The sequence below is a fragment of the Artemia sp. Qi Xiang Cuo genome, chromosome 10 (genome assembly GCF_049724085.1).
Source record: "Artemia sp. Qi Xiang Cuo chromosome 10, ASM4972408v1, whole genome shotgun sequence".
Lineage (NCBI taxonomy): Eukaryota > Metazoa > Arthropoda > Branchiopoda > Anostraca > Artemiidae > Artemia > Artemia sp. Qi Xiang Cuo.
Genome location: NC_142803.1, coordinates 1,454,677 through 1,478,598, shown reverse-complemented (window position 1 = coordinate 1,478,598; position 23,922 = coordinate 1,454,677). Strand labels below are relative to the sequence as shown.

At 34.3% G+C, this 23,922-nt stretch overlaps 1 protein-coding gene across 2 annotated transcripts in view; it reads right to left on the bottom strand.

Moving 5' to 3' along the window:
* Window positions 1-23,922, bottom strand: part of LOC148947346 (sodium-independent sulfate anion transporter-like) — a 161,657-nt gene that overhangs the window by 121,506 nt on the left and 16,229 nt on the right. Inside the window, exon 1 of one of the 2 annotated variants that reach the window (XM_089095218.1) lies at window positions 369-513. The exons of the other annotated variant lie outside the window; for it this stretch is intronic. Coding sequence (XP_088951344.1) covers window positions 369-413 — 45 coding nt within the window. The 5' untranslated portion in view covers window positions 414-513. Of the gene's footprint in view, window positions 1-368; window positions 514-23,922 lie in introns of those variants that run through there. 2 annotated transcript variants of the gene reach the window in all.

Below are 23,922 nucleotides of genomic sequence, written 5' to 3'. Positions count from 1 at the left end.
TTGCAATAAATATCTTTATCTATCAATATATTCTAGCGCAATTTTCTAAGGAATCATTAAGCAAACATTCAAATATGTATCAGACTCAAATTCTTTTGACTCAACAGCCTCAAGTTGGTTGAACGAGCAAAATCCAAAACAGGATAGAATTAAGCCAAATTGGGTAGTAGGAATAAAGATTGGATAGTAGCTATTAAAATTGTTATTCATTTAATTGCAGGAGAGAGCAAAAGAAAATAAGATGGGGGGAGCGGTAAACTTATTGCCTTCTGTCCCATAACGATTTCTCTCCGTTTCAGTGTAGCTATCACAAGAGGCCTGTAAAGCTAATAATACATATTTAAAATAGAAACATAATTTTGGCTTACCTCAAACGAATTCATTTTCATGAGTCGAACTGACACTGAATCCATTGTAAAAAAAACAATTCAACGTTCATAGACCCACAAATCAATTTAAGTTATTTTCGATTCTATAAATGTCGCGCCTATTGCTTAATTTCATATTAGTACCAATATGAAATGATAATTAGTATTTCAACAAAAATATAGCTTCATTAATATGAATGATTTGCCGTTGTGTAGTTTTTAGTTTCCAATCACGGCAAAAATATAGAATACTTAAAAAATACCTGTCCTGATGGACCACTAAGGTAACTGTTGGCATCTAGACCTGTTTCCAAATCTCTGTTGCTAATGATAAATTTGAAGAAGTTGCAACTAGTCTTGTTGAATTCACAGTTTTTCAGGTTTGATTAAATGCAATTAGTTTCACAATTTTAAACATTGTTTTACAGTTTGAAATAGGTTAAAACATAACAGTTTTAAACATTGGTTAAGGAAGAAGGATCTTATAAGAATATTAATTTAAAAAAAAGACGTTGTTTAATAAAAAGTAAGAAGCAACATTAAAACTTAAAAAGAAAAGAAATCATTCCGTTTGTGAGAGGGGATGCCCCTTCCTCAAACCTCATTCTTTAAGCTAAAGTTTTAATGTTTTTAAACACTTTCTATTCAATTTCAACGGCCCATGCATTTGAGCAGTCTTTCTTAAAGAATAAAACAGTTCGTGGTAACGAACTGTAAGTAAGGAGCAACCCGGCTCAATAGTAACCGAGACTCCAAAAAAAAAGAATTTTGATGCCAATAGATTTATCAAAAGAATTAAATTTTTATACTGATTTCAAATATATAAATTTCATCAAGTTTAGTCTTACCCATCAATAGTTACGCGCCTGAGAAAATGTGCCTTATTTTCGAAAAAAGGGAGAGACGCCCCCTAATAAGTCATAGAACCTTAACGAAAATCACACCATTGGATTCAGCGTATCAGAGAACCTTACTGTGGAAGATTCAAGCTCCTATCTGCAAAAATGTGGAATTTTGAATTTTTTTTTGTCAGAAGAAACATCAGGGATGCGTGTTTATATGTTTATTTTTTCCCTAATGGTGATAGTATCGATCCAGTAGTCTTATAATATCGTAAGAGGGCTCATTTGAAATGAAATTAAAAGTTCTAGTGCCTTTGTTAAGTGACCAAAAAATTGGAGGGCAACTTGGCCCCTTCCCACGCTCATTTTTCCCGAAGTCACTTAATTAAAATTTTGAGATAGCCATTTTATTCATCATAGTCGAAAATCTAATAAATATGTCTTTGAGAATGACTTCATACCCCAAAGTTCCTAGGGAAAGGGCAGCAAGTTATGAACTTTGCCCATTGTTTACAAATAGTATAGGTTATTGGGAAGTATACAGTCGTTTTAAGGAAGGTTTTTTTTCAGGTGGGGAGGTGGGGGGGGCTGGAGAAGGGGTTACATGGGATAATCTCTCTGGGGAGGATGTTTCCTTGGGGTAAGGGACATTTCAATGAAGGAGTTGCCGGATTTCCCAGTGTTATTTTAAAAAAAGGATCAGAAACTAAATAAAAAAAACAAATTTTTCAACAGAAAGTAAGGAGCAACATCAAAACTTAAACCGAACTGAAGATATTACGTACATAATTGGGTTCGCCCCTAGTCAATACCTCGCTCTTTAAGCCAAAGATTTTTTAGTACTTTCATAAGAGCTATATTTTCTAATTAGCGGGCTTTGTGATTAACGGGTCATTTTTAACGAGTTGGAACAAAACTCGAACTTTAGCGTAAAGAGCAAGGTATTGACTAAGGGACGAACCCCCTGATATACGTATTAAAATATATGAATATAGAAGTTCGTTACGTAAGTTAAATCGTAAGTTACGTATATTTATTACTAATGAAAATGTTCGTAAATAAAACTAAACAACGTTCGAGAAAGCCATTAAACCAGATAAAAGTAAAATTAATATGCAAATTTGGTTTTAATTACTCATGTACGGTGAGCCAAAATCAAAACCTACATTAATTAAAAAACGTTCAGAAATAAATAAAAAAAAAACAATTTCTTTTAACTGAAAGTTAGGAGCAACATTAAAACTCAAAGCGCACTGACATTATTCCGCATATGAAAAGGATTGTCCCCTACTCAATGCCTCGCTCTTTACGCTAAAGTTTGACTTTCTCACAACTCTATTTTTTTAAACAATAAAAAACTTTAGTGTAAAGAGTGAGGCGTTGAGGAGAGGACAGCCCGTTTCATATACGGAATAATTTCTGTTCGTTTTAAGATTTAACGTCGCTCCTTACTTTCAGTTAAAAAAAAACTTGTATTTTTATCTAATCAAACAGTTCGTGGTAACGAACTGTAAGTAAGGAGCGACCCGGCTCAATGGTAACCGAAACTCTAAAAAACGGGTTTTTGATACCAATAGATACATCAAAAGAATCAGATTTCAATATTGATTTCAAATATATAACTTTCATCAAGTTTAGTCCTACCCATCAAAAGTTACGCGCCTGAGAAAATTTGGCTGATTTTCAAAAAAAGGGGGAAAGACCCCCTAAAAGTTATAGAACCTTAATGAAAATCACACCATCAGATTCAGCGTATCAGAGAACCCTACTGAAGATGTTTCAAGCTCCTATCTGCAAAAATTTGGAATTTTACATGTTTTAGCAGAAGAAAGATCACGGATGCGAGTTTATTTGTTTTTTTTTTGTTTTTTTTTCCCCAGGGGTGTTTGTATTGACCCAGTGGTCCTAGAATATCGTGGGAGGGCTCATTGGAACGGACATGAAAAGTTCTAGTTCCCTTTTTAAGTGACCAAAAAAAATGGAGGGCAACTAGGCCCCCTCCCACGCTTATTTTTTTCCTAAAGTCACCCGATCAAAATTTTGAGATAGCCATTTTGTTCAGCATGGTCGAAAATATGATAAATATGTCTTTTAGGATGACTTAATCCCCGAAGTACCCAGAGGGAGGGCTAAAAGTTATGAAATTTACCCACTGTTAACATATAGTTGGGGGTATGGGTATGAATACAGAATTTTTCAGGAGGTTTTTTTTCTGGGAGGGGGAGGTACGGGGGGCTCGGTAGGGATGTTGGAGGTTTTGTTCATGATGGAAGTTTTCATGGGGGAAGGGAAATTGCCATGATGGGGGCGCCGGACTTGCCAGCATTATTTATTGGTTATTGGGAAGTATACAACCATTTTCAGGAAGGATTTTTTCTGGGGGGGGGGGGGCTAGAGGAGGGGGTTACTCTGGAGAAGATGTCCGTGGAGGATGTTTCTTTGGGGTAAGAGACATTTCTATGAAGGGGGCGCCGGATTTCCAAGCATTAGAAATTAAATCGATCATTAGACGATCAGAAATTAAATAAAAAAACAAGTTTTTTCAACTGAAATGTAAGAAGGAATATTAGAACTTAAAACGAACAGAAATTATGAAGTATGTGAGGGGGTTCTCCCCCAAGTCAAAACCACGCACTTTACGCGACATTTTTTTTTATTGCTTTCAAAAGAGCTATCTATTATAATTAAACGGCCATTGTGATTCAGGGGTTTGTGAATAAAAATTTTTTTAAACTTTTAACGTAAAGAGCGTGGTATTGACTAAGGGGAGAACCCCCTCATATACGTAATAACATATACGTAATAAAAAAACAATAAAAAAACAAGCGATACTGCTCAACAGTAATCGAAACTTTTAAAAACAGAATTTCGATGTAAATAAATGTATCAGAAGAATGTGTTCATAATGATAATCCTAAATATATAAATTTTATTAAGTTTAGTATTATTCATCAACGGCTACGAGCCTGAAAAAATTTACTCGATTTTTTAAAGAGGGGGGAAACATCCCCTACAAGTGAAAGAATTTTAATGAAAATCACACCGTCAGAATTCAGCGTATCAGAAAACCCTATTACATAGGTTTCAAGCTCATATCTGCAAAAATCTGCAACTTTGTATATTTTGCCAGAAGAAAAATATACGAATATAGAAGTTAGTTACGTAAGTTAATTTGTAAAGACATCCATTTAGCAAAAGAAAAGTAAAATTTTTATGCAAATAAAAGCTGCATTAACTAAAAAACGATCAGAAATTAAATTAAAAAAAACACGTTTTTTTAAACTGAAAGTAAGGAGCGACATTAAAACTTAAAACGAACAGAAATTATTCCGTATATGAAAGGGGCTGTCCCCTCCTCAATGCCTCGCTCTTTACGCTAAAGTTAGACTCTTTCTCACAATTCTATTTTTTAAAACAATGAAAAACTTTAGCGTAAAGAGCGAGGCGTTGAGGAGGGGACAGCCCCTTTCATATACGGAATAATTTCTGTTCGTTTTAAGTTTTAATGTCGCTCCTTACTTTCAGTTTAAAAAACTTGTTTTTTTTATTTAATATTGACAAAAAGCCAGACTTCGGCGGAATTTTTCCGTGGAGGGGAGATTTTCCACAAAGAAACATTTTCCAGGGGAGGGGGACCTTTTCCCGGGGAAAATGTTCTGGAGAGGATGGAATTTTCTGAGAGAACGAATCCTAACAGCGTTGTGAATATATTGTTGGAAAGTATGGTGGTTGGAAATCAAAGGATACTACTCTTTTGTTAACATAGTTCCTCCAGAAGAGCTAACATACTAAGATATTGTCTAATACTGATACTTCTAGATTTGTGAAAAATAGAGACTTAAAAAAGATAAAGAAAAGATTAAAGGTTATTATAGCCGCAACTAAACTGAGCAAAGAACAAAAGCAAAGTAGCTTAGAAATGGTAGTTACCTCTTTGAAGATAGACTATTTTAAAGAATAACTAACATATAATTATAATCCTGTACTCGCCGTAAGCGTCATGCTGTTTGCACTATGATAACGGAAGTTGCGAAACAAGAGGATTTAGCCTTATCTCTAGAAAAGATTAATATATTTTCTTTTGTTCTCTTTTGGAAATTTTATTGTCGCTTAGCTTTTAACTGCAGACAATGTGAGCCCCCTCTATATGTTTTGGAGTCCCCATATGGTCGATACTACCGCACTTGGAAAAATACAAATTCTTCCTTAAAGTTGTGACCTTGTTAGATCGTTTTTGTGGCCAAAAATGTCAATGTACCAGTTTTAAGAAAAGAAAAAAACTTTGCATTGTTTTCTTGTTCTTCATTTTCGTTTATTATTACCTTAAACATTTTTCCAATACCATTTATCTTAGCTGCTCAGATCCATTTTGTTACATTTGATGGTTTAAGTTGATCATTTATCCTGTGGGCATTATGAAACTGCCTTTTGAAAAAAAAAACCTTTTGTAAATAAACTTATTACGCTTCGTATTTTATGCTTAGCTGTGGCCCTTCTGTTTTGTTGCACGCGTCATAGATATAAAAAATGATATGTTAACTCCTGAGGGAGAGGCGGAAATTACGTAATTTATTCTCTTGAAATGAGCTCTAAATATGACGAATCATGTAGTTTTTTTTCAAAATTAAAGTTCCAAATAATTTATTTCAAACTCATGATCTATGTAGATCCTTTTTGAAGGCCAGAAAATCCCAGGATGCCAATTTTCCAAAATATTTTTAATAAGTGTTGATTCTCAATGACGTTTGTATGTCTTGCTGTCTCTTACCTTCGAACTCGATGTTTCTTTGTTCTTCTTTTTGTTTTTAATTCTTTGTGTTGTCGTTGTCGCAAATATTCGAACCGTATATTTCTTTGTTCTTCATGGTCTAGGTTATTCGTTTGTCTTCTATGTACTTTGAAACTGCTGAAAACGTCTTTTACAAAAAGACTCAGTACACTTGGTATTTTACACTTAACTCTGTTTGTTTTATACTTTATACTCATTTTTTATGCTCAATATATATAATTTTTGTACTTATACGTATACTTAATTACACTTAATTTTTATACTTTAGCTTAATATTTATAAGGTATGTATATTTAAGAAAGCTATGTTTCTTTTGTAATTCTGCCTGCATCATAGACACCAAAAACAACTAATTACACTTGGTATGTTATACTTAGCCATGTTTCTTTTTTAATGTTGCATGCGTCATACACATAAAAATGATGCGTTCACTCCGGGGGAGGAAGCGGAAATGATGTCATTTATTCTCTTGAAATGTGCTCAAAAATATGACGTTTGTCATATGATTTTTCTTTTCGTTAATAAGTTTCTTGTGTAATTTCCTCTGCATCATAGACACTAAAAACGATACAACCAATACTGAGGTAAATATGACGTACGTATCCTTTTCGAATGTATTCATAAATATTATTTCACCTACATTAATCTTTTTTCCAAAATTCAGGCTCTTAACGAATTTTCTCAAATTTCTGCCCTACATAGATCGTTTATATATATATATATATATATATATATATATATATATATATATATATATATATATATATATATATATATATATATATATATATATATATATATATATATATATGTGTGTGTGTGTGTGTGTGTGTGTGTGTGTGTGTGTGTGTGTGTGTGTGTGTGTGTGTGTGTGTGTGTGTGTGTGTGTGTGTGTGTGTGTGTGTGTGTGTGTGTGTGTGTGTGTGTGTGTGTGTGTGTGTGTGTGTGTGTGTGTGTGTGTGTGTGTGTGTGTGTGTGTGTGTGTGTGTGTGTGTGTGTGTGTGTGTGTGTGTGTGTGTGTATATATATATATATATATATATATATATATATATATATATATATATATATATATATATATATATATATATATATATATATGTATATATATATATATATATATATATATATATATATATATATATATATATATATATATATATATATATATATATATATATATATATATATATATATATATATATATATATATATATATATATATTTGGAGGTGAATGGAGTTCTCAGAATCTTGGTAAGTCCTAGCTCAAATTAGAACCCAGACCTAGGGTCGGTTGGGCCTGCAACCCTCCGCCCGGAAATTTCACCGCAACAGAAAATAATTATACTGCCTTGGATGACCTGTCCCTTTTTTATCTTCCAAAACCTCAGCATATATCTGGACCGATTTCAGACCAACGAAGAAACCTTCTTGCCCAATGTGGAATACGCCTCACAACCTGGAACATACTCACACTCAACTTTTCTGGAGTTAAACCAATGCTTGCCTTTGAGCTAAAATACTTCAGTGTAGCTGTGGTTGGGCTTGCGAAAACCCGTCTTGTCGGAAGAGAGTCCGAGGATATTGGTGAAGGATATCACCTGATCTGGTCTGGTACCCAAAAAGCAAGATAAATGGTGTAGGCCTCGTGTTGAACACCAAAGCCAAGAGATGCCTTCTCTCCTATAAACAAATTTTAGATAGAATACTGATGGCGCAGCTCCAGCACAAGCATGGAAAGTGGACAATTATTGTATGCTATGCTGATAAAATAAAAGTTTAAAATAGGGATAAAATCCTCTTTAATAGACAGTGTATAATAAATTTCACAAAAAATTCCAGATATTTTGGTCACATATGCAGTGACCGTCGACAGTTTTACTACTGATGACGGTCACTGTATATGTGACCAAAATATCTGGTATTTTGTGTGAAATTTATTATACACTGTCTATTAACAAGGATTTTATCCCTATTTTGAACTTTTATTCTATCGTCATGGAGAGGCAGTGTGGTCTCCGAAATTATCTATGCATGCTATGCTCCCACCAATCTGAGTCCTGCTGAAGGGAAGGATCAGTTCTACGCAGAGCTATGAGCAACCCTACCTAGAGTTTCACCCCATGATATTGTCACTCTACTGGGAGACCTTAACGCGAATGTAAATGACAGGGAGGGCGTTTGGAGAAATGTTATCCGTCCTGTGACTCCGGATCCACTGAATGACAACGAACAAAGACTCTTCCAGCTCTGCAATATGCATAATCTGGTTATATCAAACACGTTCTTTCAGAGACAAGATACACACAAATACACATGATATAGTAACGACAGTAAGACAAAGAAGACGATCGCTTATGTTATAATCTCGGGTCGCTGGCGCTAATCAATAACAAATTGCCGGACTTATAGGTTGGCCGAGCTTGGAAACACAGACCATACGATGGTAGTCGCCACGCTGAGGCTACACCTCAGAGCGCAATGACAAGACAGAGGGCCTCCCAAGTTCGATCTAAGTAATCTGGCTACATCTGAGATGCAACAGAATTAAGCTCGCGATATCTCTAATCAGCTTAGCTGCCTCCAAGTTCTGGACGACCCTGAAGTAGAATGGAAATCTTTCAAAGATTACATAATTGAGACTGCTGGCAATACTATTGGCCGTAGCAGACGCAATAATAAGCCATAAATATCCCAGGAGACTCTGTCCGTGATCGAGCTGCGCTGGAAGGCCCACTTAGCAAAGAATATGCCAGAGTACAGACGACTCAATGGCCTGCGCAATCGCCTATTGCACAGAGAGAGGAAGACCTTTCTCGACAAGAAAGCCAGTGATCTTGAAGACGCTACAAGGAAAGAAGACACCTCCTCCCTGTACAAACACCTTCGCGAGCTGACAGAAGGGAAGACTTCCACCGTGAGCATTGTTGTGTCTGCTGACAGCAGCATGCTGGATGACGATGCAGGTCAACTTACCGCCTGAAGCAGTCACTTCTCAACGCTTCTGAACGCTGAGGCAGTTGCTCATCCTGACCCAGATCTGATTCAAGCAGCTATGACCACATTCGAGGCTACTTCGGACCTCGTATCGTAACTGTTCACCACCTCGGAGATTTGAAATGCTGTAAAACGGTTAAATAAAAATCGAGCCCCTGGCGTCTGTGGTATTTCTGCTGAACTCCTCAAGTATGGGGGTGCAGCGATGTTTTTTTGGCTCCAAAAAATCTTCTCAGCTCTATGGACAATGGAAAACATACCAAAAAACTGGCGTGCTGGCACCATATTGCCGTTCTAGAAACACAAGGACAGCCGTCAAATCTGCTCTAACTATCGTGGAATCCCGCTTCTCTCCGTTTCTGGTAAACTCTTCGCCATGTAACTTCTGGTCAGGTGCCCAACCTTCTTGCGTAGAAAGAGAAGAGTCCAGCAAGCCGGGTTCATGCCCCACAGGTCCACGACGGAGCAAATTTTCACTATGCGCCAGTTTATCGAGAAGACTCGAGAGTTCCACCCAAAAAACGTACATCGCATTCTCGGAATTTAAGGCTACCTACGATTCTGTTGATCGCCGTTTGCTTTGGCTGATACTGAGAACAACGGGCCTACCCCAGAAATATTGCTCATTTTTTGAAAAGCTGTATGACGATACGGAGAGCTTTGTGCAAGTCAATGGAAAACGCAGTCCCACATTCTTGGTGAAGGCTGGCGTCTTGGTGAAGACTGGCAAGAATGCGCCGCCACTCCCGAGCTCTTCAACTGCGTCAAAGACCATGTTATGAAGAGCTTGACGAATTGCCTTCAGTTCAGAGACCGGCTACACTCTGATGCTGACTTCACCGATGACAAAGCGCTAGTTGCGGGCACCGTCGAAGAGGTCACCAAAGCTCTCCATGTTTTCTCAGAAGAAACCTCAAAAGTTGGACAGAAGATCAACTGGCAGAAAACCAAAGTTATGCTCCTTGAGGCCCCCACGTCCCGTTCTACCATAAAGGAAGTCAACATCGGAAGCAACCGAGTAAATGTGGTTGAAGACTTCACTTACCTGAGATCTATTCTGTCGAGTGATGGCTTGATCACAAAAGAGCTTAAATCTAGAATACCCAAAGCGTCGGTACTTGTTGGGAGGCTGAGCAACATCTGGCGAAAGCCAAACATAAGTGACTTACCAAATATAAATAGCCTATATATATATATATATATATATATATATATATATATATATATATATATATATATATATATATATATATATATATATATATATATATATATATATATATATATATATACATATATATATATACATACATATATATATATATATATATATATATATATATATATATATATATATATATATATATATATATATATATATATATATATATATATATACATCTTCAGATATTCACAATCTTAAAAAAAAAACAGAATATAATATCAGCTGAGATTTGTGCATTCTGGTGTTAAACAAAACAAAAAAGAAATACATCCAAAATCCAATTTCGAACCATGTTTTAAAATAGCTGACCTTTCCCAGCCTTTCTCACTTGGTTTTGCCTTACACTTACATCCTAAATCAGAAACACTAGAAATAATCTTAGCACTATCACCAATAACATAATTTATACCATCCACAATTGTGCCAAAATGGCTGTAATTCATCAACTCAAATGTATTTTCAAATTTATCAAGAAAAATGACAGAGTGCTGGTTTCATATATATATATATATATATATATATATATATATATATATATATATATATATATATATATATATATATATATATATATATATATATATATATATATATATATATATATATATATATATATATATATATATATATATATATATATATATATATATATATATATATATGTATATACGGGATTTCCGTTGGAGATGGGGGCTATTATTGGGGGGGGCCAAAAAAATTAAAATAACACATCAAAATGTGTTTATATGCATTTTTGTAACGTTTTTACAAGTGGGACAAATACTTTTTTTTGGGAGGGGGAGGATTTAAACTCCTTAGCCCCCTGGATACTGTCTTATCTAGTCACCTTTACCTATTTTCGTCATAGCCCTAGAATATGGATTCGAACCATATATCTTTTGGTACGTATCTCTTATAGCCACCACACCCAAGAAGTGAAGTTAGGTTAATCATAATGAAACAATTCTAACTTCATAAAATGCAGAATAGTTGCAGCTTTCACCTTTTGCAAGCAGACCTTCTATATTTTACCACCACCCCCCTCCCCTGACTTTGTAAATATATAGCCCAAGTTGTATATTTTCCAGCTATTCTCGCAATGCGTTTCAAACCGTGGACCTATTAATTGAATCAACTGTAACGAAACAAAAGCTGGAAAACAAGTTACGGGTGGAAACATATATTGAAAATATGATTTAAGCTATATATCATTACATTAAGGGGGGTTTGGGGTAAAGTATGGCGGGTTTGCATGCAAAATTGTATTAGCTACAATTATTCTGCATATTATGAAGTAAGAATTGTTTCATTAGGATTAACGTAACTTCATTCCTTGGGTGTGGTGGCTATAAGAAATAAGAACCTATTGTTTGTTACTTGTTTTTAAGAATTATACACTCTATCAAATGAAAACCTAAAACTGTCCTTAAAGAATTCCAACGAAAATCAATTATTAGATCTTACTCTGTTTTTCAAAGTACCTCCGGTTTTACACCTGACCACTGACAAGACTTATTTTCAATATCTAATATTAGTTCACAGATTTATCTGTCTAAACTTCCAAACTTTTCTCAACTACAAAAAAAACGCCCTGTGTCTTGGCTATCCTATATTTACATCTTCATTGTATACCCTGTCTTTATACTAAAAATCAACAAAGAGAAAAATCTCTAAAAAAAAAAAAAACAAACCATACTTTGGCCAGGGGAGAGAAAATGAAAACAACAGAAACAAAAAAACGCGGATATTTCGCCTGTATACAAAAAAGGCGTCTTCAGCACGAAAGACAAAAAAAACACAACATAAAAAAAAACAAAACAAAACACCCACCAAAAAAAAAAAAATAAAAAAAAAAAAAAAAAAAAATTTAAAAACGGCCCAAAAAGAACCACGTAGGGAAAAGATGCTAATATATAGTTACTTAAGTGAGGACACCAGAGTAACTGAGGAAAAATAAAAAACTTTAAATTACTTTAATTATTCAGTTGCGAAATAATCCTTTTGTTAGCTATTACTGAAGCAAATCGTTTTGGTCTAACAGGTAAAATAGTCCCCTGGTGATTATTTAAAATCTTTACTCCCTTATTGACAATTGATTCACTCTTTAGAAGGTTATCATAAATTGGGTCAATATTTAAATTACCCAATTTAAATATTTTAAATTGGGGTAAACCCTCTTTCTCCTTTATTGGCAAATCTATTCATAGATGCCATTGAAACCTCCGCTATAAACAGTTTTAGAATCTCCCATTGCTTCTGGGGTAGGCTCATGGATGATGTGGTATGCGTTTGGAAACATGGGTTGGACTCCTTAGACCTTTTTTGTAAGCATTTAAATAGTTTTGATAATAATATTAAATTTACAGTTGAATTTGAGGATAATAATAAATTACCTTTTCTGGATATTTTATTAATTGAAAGGGATTTCCATTTACTTTTCTCGATTTACAGAAGACCTACGCACAATGATAGGTATTTAAATTTTCATTTTTGCCACCCTATGTCGGTTAAAAGGGGGGTTGTAATTTCACTAGTGGATAGAGCCTTTAAAATCTGTTCCCAGGACTTTCTGGATTCGGAATTGTTATACTTGAGGGATATTTTATTTTGTAATAGTTATCCAATTAAGTTCATTGATAAAATAATTGAAAATAGACGGGCCAAACATAGCAGTAGGGTTATTGAGGTTTTTCAATCTTTAGATTTAGTTGTATCAAAAAGCTTCATTTCATTACCATATGTACCTGGTTTGGGGGAGAAACTTTCACGGGTTTTACGTAAATTTGGTATTGATACATGTTTCCAATCGCTGAGGCCAATGGGTAGTTTTTTTAGTTCTGGTAAGGATTTAACTCGGGGAAATTTAGTAAGTGGGGTGTATAAAATTCCGTGTTCTTGTGGGAAGTTCTATATTGGTAGGACTCACCAACAATTTGTTGAAAGGCTTATTGAACACCGAAATTCAATAGAAAAAACCTTACAATTAAGCAAGCCTCCAGAAACTTTCGTTTCAGCTTTAGCAGAGCATATTTGGCTTCAACCAGATCATTTTGTAAAATTTGATGAAGCCTTGGCTATTGGCTATTTCTAATGATAAGGGGTACACCCAATGGGCCAGGGAAGCCATAGAAATTAAAAAACATATGTTTGCTAACCTTTCCATAAATAGGGACACGGGTAATTTAAATATTGACCCAATTTATGATAACCTTCTAAAGAGTGAATCAATTGTCAATAAGGGAGTAAAGATTTTAAATAATCACCAGGGGACTATTTTACCTGTTAGACCAAAACGATTTGCTTCAGTAATAGCTAACAAAAGGATTATTTCGCAACTGAATAATTAAATTAATTTAAATTTTTTTTATTTTTCCTCATTTGATCTGTGTTCCACAATTAATTAAATCATTTTTCGAATCTTTGCCCTACTGTGTTTTTTTTGCTCAGTGTTTAAATTTTTTTTTTTTTTTTTTTTTTTGGTGCTGGTTTTATTGGTTTTTAGTTTTATCTTGTTTTTTTTGTGTCTTTCGTGCTGAAGACGCCTTGTTTGTATACAGGTGAAATATCCGCGTTGTTTTGTTTCTGTTGTTTTTCTTTTCTCTCCACTGGCCACAATCTCGTTTGTTTGTTTTGTTTTAGAGATTTTTCTCTATGTTGATTTTTTGTCATGGCTTGCCAGGTCTGCTTAAGATATTTCAGTAGTAATTTGTAAGGGCAACAATTAGAAACTTAGTTAAATAAATATTTGTCTATATTTAAAAAACATGCAAATCTGTTAACTAAGAGCCTTTTCTTTAGAAATTGCAAGTACGGCAAAATAAGTTGTAAATCTTTTAACATGGGTACCGATTTTGTAAATAAACTTGAAACACATCTAAAAAATAAATTAAGCCTAAGAGCTTTAAATCACGTAATTTATGAACAAAAACAGAGACGTTTTCAAATGTCTAAGGACTTAAATTATGTTTAAAAATTTTTAAGAAATAAACTTACATCTGTCATTTTTATACGAATTAAGGAAATGGCCATTATATTTTTTAGCCATGATTTTCATTTTTCCAAGGTTCGTTTGGTTGACAAGTTTAATAAACTTTTGTTTGAGAATTTCCAAGATTCAGATGTTTTTTATCCTCGTCATTGTCTGGGTCCAGCAATTAAGAATTTGTCTTCTAAGCCTCTTAATATTCAACAGGAAGCCGTCTTGTTGAAAGGTTCTAAGTTCTGTTTTCCAACACCAGTCTCCTATTCAAAAATAATTTCAAAGGTGGAGTCAGGAATTATGGCTTCTTTAGATAAGGTTGATACTCCTCAAGAACTCAGAGCTGAGATCGTAAGAAAACTAAACACCTTTAATATGAACTTAATTGGTAAAGACATTTCACAAAAAAATGACATTAAAATCCTTTCTGATTTTAAAAAGGATAAATTATTTACTATCACCAGAGCCGATAAGGGAAACACGATCGTAATTATGAACACTGAAGATTATAATAATCAAATGAATTCCATTATTTTGAACACTATTACATACAAAAAACTTGATTTTGATCCTACAGATAAATATGTAAAATCAACAAGAAAGGAATTAGATTTAATGAAAAGTAATTTTCACATTACCCCACAGTTTTAGAATAAATATTATCATAGGGGTTGTTAGGCACCCAAGATCTATGGTCTACCTAAGATTCACAAGACTGGAGCCCCCCTCCACCCCATTGTTTCAACTTGTCTGTCACCTGTTTCAAAATTAGGAAAATGGTTGTCAGTAGCTTTGCGTCGACTTTTGGGAACACAAAAATCATATTTAAAAAATTCGACTGATCTTAATAATAAATTGCGCAAGTTCACGTTGGAGGAGAGTTCAATTCTTTGCAGTTTTGATGTTGTGTCCATGTATTCAAATTGTGATTTAAAAAGGTGCGATGATATTTTAAAAAGTAAATTAGAAAAACACTTTGATTTAATACATGATGTGACGTTAGCAAGTTTGGATATTGATGTCATTATGAAACTAATTATGCTGGTAAATGAATTTTATTTTTATTTTGGTTTTTGAGGGGAGTTTTATAGACAAATTTTTTGGTTACCTATGGGGGCTTCTCTTTCTCCTTTATTGGCAAATCTATTAATATATGCCATTGAAACCTACGCTATAAATAGTTTTAGAATCTCCCATTGCTTCTGGGGTAGGCTCATGGATGATGTGGTATGCGTTTGGAAACATGGGTTGGACTCCTTAGACCTTTTTTGTAAGCATTTAAATAGTTTTGATAATAATATTAAATTTACAGTTGAATTTGAGGATAATAATAAGTGACCTTTTCTGGATATATTATTAATTAAAAGGGATTTCCATTTACTTTTCTCGATTTACAGAAAACCTACGCACAATGATAGTTATTTAAATTTTCATTCTTACCACGCTCTGTCGATGAAAATGGGGGTTGTAATTTCACGAGTGGATAGAGCCTTTAATATATGTTCCCAGGAATTTCTGGATTCGGAATTGTTATACTTGAGGGATATTTTATTTTGTAATAGTTATCCAATTAAGTTCATTGATAAAATAATTGAAAATAGACGGGCTAAACATAATAGTGGGTTTATTGAGGTTTCTCAGTCTTTAGATTTAGTTGTATCAAAAAGCTTCATTTCATTAACATATGTACCTGGTTTGGGGGAGAAACTTTCACGGGTTTTACGTAAATTTGGTATTGATACATGTTTCCAATCGCTGAGGCCAATGGGTAGTTTTTTTAGTTCTGGTAAGGATTTAAATCGGGGAAATTTAGTAAGTGGGGTGTATAAAATTCCGTGTTCTTGTGGGAAGTTCTATATTGGTAGGACTCACCAACAATTTGTTGAAAGGTTTATTGAACACCGTAATTCAATAGAAAAAACCCTACAATTAAGCAAGCCTCCAGAAACTTTCGTTTCAGCTTTAGCAGAGCATATTTGGCTTCAACCAGATCTTTTTGTAAAATTTGATGAAGCCATGTCTATTTCTAATGATAAGGGGTACACCCAATCGGCCAGGGAAGCCATGGAAATTAAAAAACATATGTTTGCTAACCTTTCCATAAATAGGGACACGGGTAATTTAAATATTGACCCAATTTATGATAACCTTCTAAAGAGTGAATCAATTGTCAATAAGGGAGTAAAAATTTTAAATAATCACCAGGAGACTATTTTACCTGTTAGACCAAAACGATTTGCTTCAGTAATAACTAACAAAAGGATTATTTCGCATCTTAATATTTAAATTAATTTAATTTTTTTTTTTTTTTACTAATTTAATCTGGTGTCCCCAATTTATTAAATATTTTTTCTCAGATTTTCCCTACGTGTTTTTTTTTGCGCCGTTTTTACATTTTTTTTTTTTTTTTGTTTTGTTTTGTTTTTTTTTTTTTTTTGGGGTGTTTTTTGTGTCTTTTTTTTTTGTCCTGTTTTTTTTTTGTGTCTTTCGTGCTGAAGACGCCTTGTTTGTATACAGGCGAAATATCCGCGTTGTTTTGTTTTTGTTGTTTTCCTTTTCTCTCCACTGGCCACAGTATCGTTTGTTTGTTTTTTTTTAGAGATTTTTATCTTTGTTGGTTTTTTGTCATGGCTGGCTGGTTCGGCTTAAGATCTTTCATTCGTCTTTATACTACCCAGGTAACTAATACTTTTCAATTGATCATTTTTCTATTAACAAATATCACACCTTCACCCATATTTCTTTCGATGATAAACGACCTCTGAAAGTATTTTTGCAACTTAAACTCCAAAAACCTTGATTATTCATTTTTGGTTGCACAGTGCATTGATCTCTACTTGGCAATACGAGGTCGGGGGTCGATCCCAGGTGCCGAAGAGCAGAAGAAAGGATCTCTTTAGTTTAGAAGCATCGTTAATTCATAGATTAGACTTTAAGAAAATTTTTCATTTTGCTTGATATAATGAGACAGTTTTATTACCAATTTTAAGTGGAAAAGGACAAATTAACTACAGAATTAAATAACGCCAAAAATACGGCAAAATAGAGTGTAAATAAAAAGTTGCAAAGTAATCTAAGATCTTAAGATTTGTCTTACACTTTTTAATATTTTACATACGATGTCTATTTTTTTCGGTTTTTGCAAACTTCCCCTTATAAATGGATTTCCCCTTATTTATCAGGGGATTTCCCCTTCTCGGGTACACCCGAAAAGTCCCCCAAAATAATATCATACTCGTGTAGCCTTCAACTGTTTATGGAACTAAGATGGTGCCATTTGAAAACAAAAATAACAAAAGAGAAATAGTGCTGTAGTATCAAACTAATAGACGTATAATTTTGATAGGTATTATGCTCGCGCATAAGAATGGGACTAGAGCATCCCCTCTCCTCTGAAACAATGGTTAAAAGTAAACTATATCACTCGAATAAGATGATGAGAACCATGAACCATGGTAAACTGAATGAGCCTTTTAAAATGCAACCCCATGTTCTCTTGCCGACTCACTGGGTGACTGAAAATTCTTCTGATCTACTAACTCAGCGGTGTCCATATAATCATAGTCAAAAATATACCGAGTCTTAGAACCCAGGACAACTTCTCCTTTGTAGAGTCACTATTCTATCGCTCAAAGTCTTGTAGGTAAAATGGACGGTAGCTATGAAAGTCTTTCCAGAGTAACAGAACTTTCTGGGAAAAGACCTAAATCGTTTAAAAAGCAGGTATCATGTTTGTTATTGTAGATTACTTCCAGTCAGGTGATAATGCCCATATATTCATAATAACATCACCGTTATCAAGCACGTTTTCTTTTGATCTCTCTACAGGATAGTTCCTATCTCCTAAAAAAGGCTGCGTAAGACTTTGGTTTCTACCCCGGTAATATGACAAAACTAGTAAATCAACTAGCAAAAAAAGCAATATATCATTCGATTCGAGTCACCACTCTTGAAAAATACAACAATCATTACTAGTGCAAGTGTGTTCCAATCCCTTCCCTAGGTATATTCCCAGTCTATGTGCCAGAATTTGGAGGCTTTTTCTAAACTGAAAGTAAGGAACGACGTTAAAACTTAAAACGAACAGAAATTATTCCGTATATGAAAGGGACTGTCCCCTCATCAACACCTCGCTCTTTACGCTAAAGTTTTTTATTGTTTAAAAAAATAGAGTTGTGAGAACGTCAAACTTTAGCGTAAAGAGCGAGGCATTGAGGATGGGACAGCCCCTTTCATATAAGGAGAAATTTCTGTTCGTTTTAAGTTTTAATGTCGTTCCTTACTTTCAGTTAAAAAAAAGTTATTTTTTATATTTTAATTTTGAACGTTTTTGAATTAATGCAGGTTTTCATTTTGGCTCATCGTACATGAATAATTGAAACAAGATTTGCATTTTAATTTTACTTTTATTTGGTTAAATGGCTTTCTCGAAACTTGTTTAATTTTATTTACGAAGGTTTTTCTTAGTAATATATATACGTTACTTACGAATTAACTTACGTAACGAATTTCTATATTCATGTATTTTTAATACGTATATTAGGGGGTTCACCCCCAAGTCAATACCTTGCTCTTTAAGCTAAAGTTCGAATTTTGTTCAAATTATTTAAAAATGACCGCTTAATCACAAAGGCCGTTAATTAGAATAAATAGCTCTAATGAATGAAAGATCTTAAGCCGAACTGGCCAGCCATTACAAAAACCAAAAAAGACAAAAATATCAAAAAAACAAAAACAAACGAGACCGTGGCCAGTGGAGAGAAAAGAAAACAACAAAAACAACGCGGATATTTCGCCTGTGTACAAACAAGGCGTCTTCAGCACGAAAGCCACACAAGAAGAACAAAAAAAAACAAGATAAAACTAGAAACCAATAAAACCACCACAAAAAAAAAAAAAAATGTACAATGGGCGCAGACTGATCCACGTAGGGAAAAGATGCTAATAGAGAGTTACTTCAGTGATGACTGAAGCTTCATTTCATTACCATATGTACCTGGTTTGGGTGAAAAACTTTCACGGGTTTTACGTAAATTTAGTATTGATACATGTTTCCAATCGTTGAGGCCAATAGGTAGTTTTTTAGTTCTGGCAAGGATTTAACTCGGGAAAATTTAGTAAGCGGGGTGTATGAAATTCCGTGTTCTTGTGGGAAGTTCTATATTGGTAGGACTCACCAAACATTTATTGACTGGTTTATTGAACACCGAAATTCAATAGAAAAAAAAACCTACAATTAAGCAAGCCTCCAGAAACTTTAGTTTCAGCTTTAGAAGAGCATATTTGGTTTCAACCAGATCATTTTGTAAAACTTGATGAAGCATTAGCTATTTCAAATGATAAGGGTTACACTCAATGGGCGAGGGAAGCCATAGAAATTAAAAAACATATGTTTGCTAACCTTTCCATAAATAGGGCCACAGGTAATTTAAATATTGACCCAATTTATGATAACCTTCTAAAGAGTGAATCAACAGTCAATAAGGGAGTTAAGATTTTAAATAATCACCAGGGGACTATTTTACCTGCTAGACCAAAACGATTTGCTTCAGTAATAGCTAACAAAAGGATTATTTTGCAACAGAATAATTAAAGTAATTTACCGTTTTTTTTATTTTTCCTCAGTTACTCTGGTGTCATCACTGAAGTAACTCTATATTAGCATCTTTTCCCTACGTGGATCAGTTTGCGCCAATTGTACATTTTTTTTTTTTTTTTGGTGGTGGTTTTATTGGTTTTTAGTTTTATCTTGTTTTTTTATTTTGTTCTTCTTGTGTGTCTTTCGTGCTGAAGACGCCTTGTTTGTATACAGGCGAAATATCCGCGTTGTTTTTGTTGTTTTCTTTTCTCTCCAGGGGCCACAGTCTCGTTTGTTTGTTTTTTTTTTGAGATTTTTCTCTTTGTTGGTTTTAGCTCTAATGAAAGTACTAAAAAATCTTTGGCGTAAAGAGCCAGGTATTGACTAGGGGCTGAACCCAATCAAATACTTAATATTTTCAGTTCGTTTTAAGTATTTATGTTGCTCCTTATTTTCAGTTGAAAAACTTGTTGTTTTTTTTTCATTTAATTTCTGATCGTTTTTTAAATAATGCTGGGAATTCCGGCACCCCCTTCATAGCAATGTCGTTTCCCCCATGAAAACTTCCTTCGGAGAAAGATCCTGTCACATAACCCTCGACCCCTCCCCCGATTACCAGAAAAAACTCCCCCCTGAAAACGTCTGTAGTTTTCCCAATAACCAATACTATATGTTAACATTGGGTAAAGTTCTTAACTTTCAGCCCTCTCTCCGGGGACTTCGGGGAATTAAGTCATCCTAAAAGACATATTTATCATATTTTCGATCATGCTGAACAAAATAGCTATCTAAAAATCTTGATCGGGTGACTTTAGAAATAAAATGAGCGAGGGAGGGGGCCTAGTTGCCCTCCATTTTTTTGCTCACTTAAAAAGGGCACTAGAATTTTTAATTTCCATTCCAATGAGCCCTCCCAAAATAATCTAGAACCAGTGGGTCGATACGATTACCCCTGGAAAAAAAATAACAACAAAAAAACAAATAAACAGGCATCTATGATCTTTCTTTAGGCAAAAAATACAAAATTCTACATTTTTGTAGATAGGAGCTTGAAACCTCTTCAGTCGGGTTCTCTGATACGCTGAATATGATGGCGTGATTTTCATTAAGGTTCCATAAATTTTAGGGGGTCTTTCCCCCTTTTTCCGAAAATCAGCCAAATTTTCTCAGGCGCGTAACTTTTGATGGGTAAGACTAAACTTGATGAAACTTATATATTCTAAATTAGCATTACAATTTAATTCTTTTGATGTATCTATTGGTATCCAAATCCCGTTTTCTAGAGTTTTGGTTACCATTGAGCCGGGTTGTTCCTTACTTACAGTTCATTACCACGAACTGTTTGATACTATTTACCGTAATGAATCAAATGTCGATAAGAAATAAGTACAAAATTAATACAAACCAATATAATCAGTGAAGTTTCGCATATGGTAATTTGAGCCACCACTCTTGAAAAATAAAACTATCATCACTAGTGCAAAAGTGTTACAGTCCCTTTCCTAGGTACATTCCTAGGTTATTTACCAAAATTTGGAGGTAAGGTTGTTACTCTTTTTATGACACTATTTGCCGTAACGAACCAACTATCGATAAGAAATAAGCACAAAAATAACGCAAAGCAATACAATTAGTGTTATTTTGCGTAGGGCCTAGAACAACGTCGAGGAACTTGGAGAAAGAACTGAACAAAATTGCCAATATTATGTTGGGAAGGAATACTGAATAGGAAATTTAAAGCTATACTTTTTTGCTAACTGGTTTCTCTGTTATTTCAAAACTTAAGATTGCCTCAAGGTAAGGCCACATCTAGGCGGGATAGGGTTTTGAGGTTTTGAACCCCCTTCCGAAATCTTTGGGATTCTTAAAAATGTAATAAAAATGCATATAAACAAATTTTGAGATGAGTTTTTTTGGTAAAAATTCCCAAGAAAAAATACCCCCCCTTTCAAACAAAAATTTTGGCTACAGCCTTGCATCTAGGAAAGCCTTGGGGTCAAGGGTGCCGGCAGAAATTTTTCCAGGGAGGCCAAACGCCAAAATAGCAGTGGTTGCTGGGTGACAGTTTAGGTAGTTTAGGGCACCAAACTACGATTTTACCTCGGAGAGGACGAATTTGCAATCAATTTAAAATCTTGAGAAGCTAATTGCTTTTAAAGCATCAATAACTATATTTTAGACTTCCCAGTTGCAAAAGAATTAATCAAAATGTTTCTTTATACAGCTAATATGAGTAGTATGCGCCTTCTGGATTTTACGACTTTATGTTCCCTCCTGTGTTATTTGCTTGCCTTATGTTCCTTTCTGTGTTATTTGCTTGCCTTATGTTCCTTGGTACCTTTCCAGAGCATGTACTTATGGATTTGGGTGGATTATGTTCCCTCCCATGCTATTCTAGGAGCTTATGTTCCTTCCTGTGCTATTACAAGGGCTTATGTTCCCTCCCATGATATATTTAAGGGCTTATGTTCCCTCCCATGCTATTCTAGGAGTTTATGTTCCTTCCTATGCTATTACAAGGCTTATCTTCCCTCCCATGCTATTTTAAGGGCTTATGTTCCCTCCCATGCTATTCTAGGAGCTTATATTCCTTCCTATGCTATTACAAGGCTTATGTTCCATCCCATGCTATTTTAAGGGCTTATGTTCCCTTCCATGCTATTCTATGTTCCCTCCCATGGTATTCTAAGGGTTTATGTCCCCTTCCATGCCATTCTATGCCCCTTCCATTGTTATTCTATGGGACCTCTACACGTAATTAAACACGTTATAAAACTATGTACTATTTGCTTATGCCCTGTTGGTACCATTCCAAACGAGTGGGGATTCCCCGCCTGTTCCTAAACATTGCAAAAAAGATAACAGTATGAACGGGGGATTCCCCACGCACATTTGTTTCAACTCCAAGTTTTTTTTCAACCAGAGTAGTGTTTTTTTGAGCTGACACCTGTTTTTTAGGCAGCCAATCAGAGAATTGCTTAACAATTCGTCATTGAAACCCCGTATAAAATGTTCATGCTTTGGAATTTAATCTTCATTATGTATTAGCATATCGAGCATAGCACACTGGATTTTATTAACTCTGAAACAATGGATATTTCTATTTTAAATGTGAGTACACTTTCATTATTTATTTTAAAAAAAAAAAAAATTGTTTTACTTGTAAATTCAAATTTAAGGGGGACTTAGCCCCCCACCCCTCCAACAAAACAAAAATTAAAAATATAATGAGTATATTCGATAGAAACGGCAACGCATGCTTTTTTCTATTATGTAAAACAAAAAACTCTCTTTTCCATTGCTCTGTTAGGAGCATAATTCTGCAGTTTTAGTTCTTTTTCCTTCAAAATATGGCTTTTCACATTATCAAAAATAGAGTTTCCTGTCTAAAAGTATATGTGTCTAATCCTCTTAACAAGAACGACAATTTCCAAACAGGCTTTTATATGCGTTATCTGGAATTATTAATACCATATGTTGAAGGATAGCGGCAAGGGTCTCCTTGACAAATAGATTCTTTTTAGGGTCAAATTAAAGGTGAGTAAAGCCGCGAGACCTCAGGTCTAAACTTAAGGAGGGAATATAGGTGGGACATACAATTTATTCATCGGTAATTTTGGGCTATGTTATCTTAGGAGAAAATTCTTAGTACTTTCCAAAGCTTAGTAGGTAAAGTCTTGGCTCATTGTCATGAATTGAAACCTTTTTTCTTCGATCTTCATCCTTCAAAGTGAAATTATGAAAGATGTATTTATTAAGCTACTAATTGTTTAAAGCATATTCCAGCCTAAGTAGCATACTAGGACCCCAAGGCTGTTCATTATGATGGGTGTATATACGAGAAGGAATATTTGAGCAGAAAAATATTGATTTGTAAAAAGGGGATGTTTTTGAAATCCTCCTTCCCTCCAAACTCAAAATTTTCCAAAATTTTAATTTAAAAGCTTTTCTTTTTAAATATTTCTAAAGTGCTAATAGTTATAGCACTACAAACATCAGAATTGACTTTATAGGTCAAATTATATTATGGGGGAGATGTTTTTGAAATCCCCCTTCCCTCCAAACTCAAAATTTTCCAAAATTTTACTTTAAAAGCTTTTTTTGTAAATATTTCTAAAGTGCTAAGCCATAGAGTGCTACAAA